General features: G+C 45.2%; 1 protein-coding gene and 1 non-coding gene across 2 annotated transcripts; one reads left to right on the plus strand and one right to left on the minus strand.

Annotated features, from left to right (window-relative positions):
* Positions 1-1,236: 1,236 nt before the first annotated feature.
* On the plus strand, positions 1,237-1,310 carry TRNAI-AAU (transfer RNA isoleucine (anticodon AAU)). The gene has a single exon. It is a non-coding gene; the product is annotated as a tRNA-Ile (tRNA).
* A 515-nt stretch (positions 1,311-1,825) lies between these two features.
* On the minus strand, positions 1,826-4,524 carry LOC127345117 (rhodanese-like domain-containing protein 4A, chloroplastic). The gene is made up of 4 exons (XM_051371550.2): positions 3,816-4,524; positions 2,849-2,951; positions 2,511-2,762; positions 1,826-2,149 (listed from the first exon to the last, which is right to left on the minus strand). Exons 1-4 carry the CDS (start codon positions 4,448-4,450, stop codon positions 2,096-2,098), a joined length of 1,044 nt encoding a protein of 347 aa, XP_051227510.1. The 5' UTR covers positions 4,451-4,524; the 3' UTR covers positions 1,826-2,095.
* Positions 4,525-6,034: the final 1,510 nt, after the last annotated feature.

Raw genomic sequence — 6,034 nt, forward strand, 5'->3', positions numbered from 1 at the left:
TGGAGGAGGAGGGACAGTCGGTGCAGCTAGAGGCTGATGTGCCCAAGGATAGTTGGGCACCCAGGAGGTGCATGCCACCCTTAGGGCCTCCTCCTTGGACATACCCAAAGGCATGACCGCCACGACATAGCGAGGCAGCCGCTGCTCCTACAAGGCCTACAAGGCCAACCTCATCGCATCCTCCTCATCCATGCCTTCTGGCATGAGGGGGAGCTAGCTAATTCACCGTGCCCCCCTCCTTGGCTTTCTCCACGGGGTACGTAGCCGAAGAAGTCATCGGTGTCGTTCCGGTCCTCCTCTCTTGGGATTTGGTCGTTGTCGTAAGTATCCTCCTCCTCCTTCACCGGCGCGACCAGAGCGCCATAGTTGTACTTGCCATTTCCAGGCTCGTACCATTGATGGCGGCGCATAAGACCAGCCATCGCCTGCCAGTCCTGCCATTGACGTTGAAGCCGAAGCGTGCCATTGACGGCACCGTAGCGACCAGGCGCGCACAGAAGGGGAGCGGTATGCAGTCCACTCACCCATCGCCAGGCGGGCCCAAGGTGGGAGGACGCGGCCACGCGTTGTGTCCTCCCCGACGCATTCACGATCCAAATTTAGACTTAAAATGCGTCGGTCCAGACGTTGAGCCGCCGGGCTAGGAATTTAGCCATTTCTTGTCTGTATGGACCGAAACGTCAGGCAGCTAGAGGTGCCCTTATTTGAGTCATACTCCATATTTGCCAAGGTTTTTATTTTATTAGTATAAATATAGTAATATAATTAAAATAAAATGGTCTATTCGCTCAGCTGGCTAGAGTGTGGTCCTTATAAATGTCATAGAGAACCGACACAAAATTGCGAGTAACTATATTTTCTTGCGTCGTCTTCCTCTTTCTCCTGATGCACCTCTCCATTGTCTACGTAGCAAAAGTGTTTTTTTTTTAGGATGTCTCTGTAGTCTGTAGTAGAAGTAATCTGTGGTAAACGGAACGTGCTGAGCTTAACCAAAGCTAGTTTTTTTTTTTTAGAAAATAACCAAAGCTAGTTGGATACTCCAGAATGTCGCCGTTGGTCAAGGGTTATATATGGGCAGGGTCGGTGCTGCAGTGGATGCTCCATGGTGGCCCGTGGATCGCGCAGGGCCGGCATTTTTTCGGCGAATTCGCAGCGTTTCTTGAGCCTTTCTGATGGCGTTATTTAGGCAGTTTATTTATTTAATAATTAGTATTGTTTGGATAAAGATATAATAACGGCCTATTAGCTCAGTTGGTTAGAGCGTGGTCCTAATAAGGCTAAGGTCGCAGGTTCGAGCCCTGCATAGGCCAAATTTCTTTTTTGGACGTAAATACATATTTATTTATTTTTATACTAAAATGATCAAATTTACTAACGCGTATACTCTTTTTTCCTTCTGTAAATAGGCATTAAAATACTTTGGATATTTTGCTGCTTACACATATGTACAGATCTGCTTTTAAAAATTAAAACTTTTTTGACGTGTTTTTAATACTTTTCTGAGCCTCACTCGTTCCATCACGTAAGACCATCAACTGATCTCTCTTCTTCCAAAAAGTTTCCAATTTCCCGCACACATCAGCCAGTAAATTACTATCTTCAAATATATTCTCAAATAGAAAACTGAGCAGAAGTCCACAGAATTCGCATCGCATTCATGCAGATGATATCACGAGTATTTGATCCAAGACCTGGGATTGCCTATTCTTTAGAGCCCACCAACTCACGGCCCAAAAGATAATTTGGGTCAAGCAGAAGAGCCGAGTTAGCAGGTAGATCCATGCTCAGAGATGCCTCTAGCACAGGCCAGAATAGGAGACCAAAATGAAATCAAATGTTTAGTCTTGTAGACAACAATACCCACATCAATGTACAAACAACAGAAAACAAACTGGGAAAAGTATGACATTTACACAAACGTACGAAATCACCATGCTACCAAAAATAACATTTCGTATTGTGCAGCAATGGTCTTCTGCATCGTGACCCCCATTGATCGCCTCTACATCCATGGATTTAGTGTGACAAAATGGTTATGCCAAAAATGACCGACTCTGCCTTCGTTAAGTCCAGGCATTATATGCCTATATTGCTTTTACCTCCCTGGCTTGGATGGACTCGGAGATGACGGAGGCTTCAAGTCAGGATACTGCATGATAAATTCAAATCATGTAAAGGGAGCAAAGTGTCTGGTATTGTTGACACGAATTAACTATCTAGCTCAGATTTTCGCCAAAAAAAAAAAAACTATCTAGCTCAGACATTTATCAGGTTTACAAGCTAATGTTCCAAAGCAGTTAACTGTAAGTATAACACATTCAGTGGGTTTCCCCCCTTTCCGGTAGAAAATTATAATATGAAGAAACTAAGTTAGTCCTGAGGAAACTGTTTTTACTATCTGAGCAAAAAATTTAACTGCTATGAGCTAGCAGCAGGTGGAAGTTCAATGAAAATAAAGTTCGGAGCATGCTGAATTACTATGTGGCGGTAACAAGGTAACAGAGTCATACATTAGCGTATGGTGATAATGGTCTTGTTTTTGAATGCTTAGTGGCTGAAGTACTTCCATTTAGTTCTTCATGACCATCTTCGATCCCGTTGCTTGAATCATGCTGATCATCTGAAGTTAACAGTTTTCCATTTTTCTCATGTTGATCATCTGTTCCTTCAGTAGTGGCATCTGTATGTGTCAAACCTTTGCTCTTCTTCTTCTTCTTTGGGAAAACATGAACAGCTGGGGGAAGATATTTTTCTTGAATTGCCTAAGAAAATAACAACGTTTAGTATTAAAACAGCAATGTATTATGTGCTGCTGTTATTGGTTTCAATCCACAGTTTCATAACTGACCTGCCAACCTTCTGGCCCTCTTACTCCTCCTTTGATTGCATAGGCTTCCTTGAAACCATTGTTGACCAAGAGCTCAGCCACTTTTACTGAATTACCATCAAAGCTACCTTCCACAGCATAAACTTAGGTTGGTAACTGATTCCAGCATAATTGCTCAAAGGCTCAACAAGAATTTAAACATAACTGCTTTGGCATGATCAAGGTATACAGCAGCATCAGTAATATCAGCATGTAAGTAAATCTGCTATTTTCTGAATTCTGAACGCTGAATTCAAACTATCAATCTCCGGCAGGCAAAATACACATGTCATCCATTTTCAGTAGCTACTCTGGTTGATGCAGTACATGACAAGAACTTTGCATATTAATTTACTTATCTAGTTACTGGGTCAGACAATATTTAAATGGGAACTTTTAATACTAATTTACTTATGTAGTTACTGGGTCATACAATATTTTAAATGGGAACAGAATAAGAAAGCCTCATCCTTTGTTTTCATTGCCCAGGAAGAGTGATGCAACGACTAGCAACTAGCATAAATGGTATGCACTATAAATTTTTGTTATCCATGTATGCACATATATACCGATTACCAATTGTTTACATATCAGCAACAAATTCTGATTTACAGTGCCGGTACTAGTAAGCATCTAGCACTATGCTGCATTGTTGTCATTTAGAAACGCCGAGTATAAGGTATGCGTCAAAAATGGGATCCCTGCAAGGCTGGTTACAACCACACCGAACAATTGTTGGCTCTAATGCTAAGATGACTACAACAGGCACTTGCAATGCTAAGTTGTGCACACTGCTGCATAGTACAAAGACATCTAGCACTGTGCACATTAATCCACGGACAATGCATCTGAGGCCAAACCTAGTCAATACACACAACTAACTAAGCATTGAGTAATGCAGGTACAGAGTGCACATCATGCATCGATGGAGGTATCATGGAGCACTCACTTGTCAAGGACGCAGACGACGGTGTTGGCCGGGTTAGGAAACCTTTTTAGAACCTCCCTGATGAACCCCTTCTCGTCTTCCTCGTCGAACTCCACCTGCACGGCGTTCTTCTCGACGAGCTTGAGGTTGGGCGGCGGCATGAACTGCACGCTCTTGCCCCGCCTGATGTCGAGCAGCTGGGCCTCCGGCACGTCCCGGAGCTTGCGGAAGGCGTCGAGGGCGCCCACGGCCTTGTACTTGCTGAAGTACTCCTGCGCGAGCGGGATGACCACGAGCCACACGAAGACCACCCCGGCCACGAAGAAGGGGTTCCGGTTGTTGAAGTCGTCGATGGCCACCACGATGGACTCCAGGCTCACCTTCCCGCCGCCGTCGGCCTCCGCGGCGAGGGCAGGGAGCGGCGTCCAGGAGGTCGCGGCGGCGGGGAGGAGGAGCAGGAGCTCGCCCCGCCAAGGCGCCGCCGCATTTCGCGCCGGGGTTGCAGGGGGTGTTGTGGAGGAGCCGGGGATCCTGGCTGCATTGGGAAGCGAGAGCTGGCTCCGGCGAGGGGTTCTTGCGGGTTTGAGGAGATTTGGGAGCTGGGAGCTGGAAATTTGGAGGAGGGAGCAGTGTTCTTGGAGGCGGAGGAGAGCCATTCAAGCAAGACGCTTGAGCTCTGCGCGAGGATAGACGAAGAACTCTCCACTTCCCGAGATCCTATCCGATTACTTTGCACTTTCTGTTCAAGAATCTCATTTCCTCTTCCGAAAAATAATAAATCACAAGCCACAGAGAAAGATGCGTGGGCTCTAGGGTGACACGATTTCAGCTACGCCAGCCCGCGGGGACTACAATCGGTTCAAGCGGAAATTGCTCGGTAACGCCTGAGCTTTCAATAGGGCCGTTTCGCTGGCCCATTAAGACCTTGTTTACTTCTAGTGTTTTTGTAGGGATGGGAGCGGGGTTATTTCGAATCCCGGAAAATCTCCACTTATCTATTTACTTCTTCGGGTTTGAACGAAATAATCCCAAGATATCACCTTCCATTCTCGCCTTTTTTGCCTGGATTATAAACTCTCAATCTTCTAACAAAACCTTATGTAAATTCTCTATGTGGTTATTTGATTAACCAGCTATATAACATGAAGGGCGGCCCAGAACCGGGTAACACGCACCTTAACAATATCATAGCTGAAAAAACTACAGGCATGAGAGGAACAAAACTTAAACACATGTTAAAGAAATCATGACTACCCATCGAATCGAAAATACATAAAGAGATGAAGAGTCGCTTGATCATTGAACCCTTTGTCCTATGTACCTTGTAGCTCGACCGAAGAAGAAGCAATGTTGATGAAGAAGCACGCCACATAGGAACTCACGCCATAGTCGCCATCCGGCTAGCCAAGTTGCCATGCCATCTGTCCACCTTCGAAGAAAGAACTCTGCATTCTGGCCTCAGATCGAATGATGTCACACCTGTAAGGAAGTGGAGCAACTCATCCTAAGCATGGATGGACAATGACAAGCATGATGCCAGGTGGAAGAATTCGAGCACTACTGCCTCACCCTACAACTACACGAAAATATCTCCGCCTCCCTCAGAACCACAACTCCCAAGACCCAAAATGTCGGATGAAGACATCAATGAAGATGTAGAGAAAGAAATCCGCCGAGCCACCAGGCTTTATCATGGCAGTAGTGTGAGCACTACTTTTTTTTCGATATGGGAGCATCGCCCCAGCCTCTGCATCAATAGATGCACACGGCTATCTTTATTAAACCAGAAGTACGGTAAAAGTTTACAAAAAAATTCAAGATTACACTCATGGGAAAGCTAAGGTCGACACATGAATCAACCAAAGGAAAATGCAACACAAAGACAGCCTATCCATTTGCTAATCTATTAGTGTGTCGCCATCCAGTAGCCCGGAAAAAGAAGTCCTGAGCAACCACTAGCATCCGGTTGCATCCAGTAACCATACCCTCCCGGTGTTCCAAAGGGAGAAGGAAAACCCATTGTTGAATCCAATGAGCAGCGCGTCGGATAACCTGCAAAAAATTAGTTCCATTTTGTTTATTAAAGATAATGTCATTCCTAGTCCTCCAAATGGACCAGCATAAAGCGGAAACACCCACACGGATTTTGTGTTTATCCTCCTTACGTACACCATTAAGCCATTTACCAAACATATTAGTAACATTAGCTGGTGGAGGGATATTGTAAGTGAGATACACCA

This window comes from Lolium perenne, chromosome 3 (genome assembly GCF_019359855.2).
Source record: "Lolium perenne isolate Kyuss_39 chromosome 3, Kyuss_2.0, whole genome shotgun sequence".
Lineage (NCBI taxonomy): Eukaryota > Viridiplantae > Streptophyta > Magnoliopsida > Poales > Poaceae > Lolium > Lolium perenne.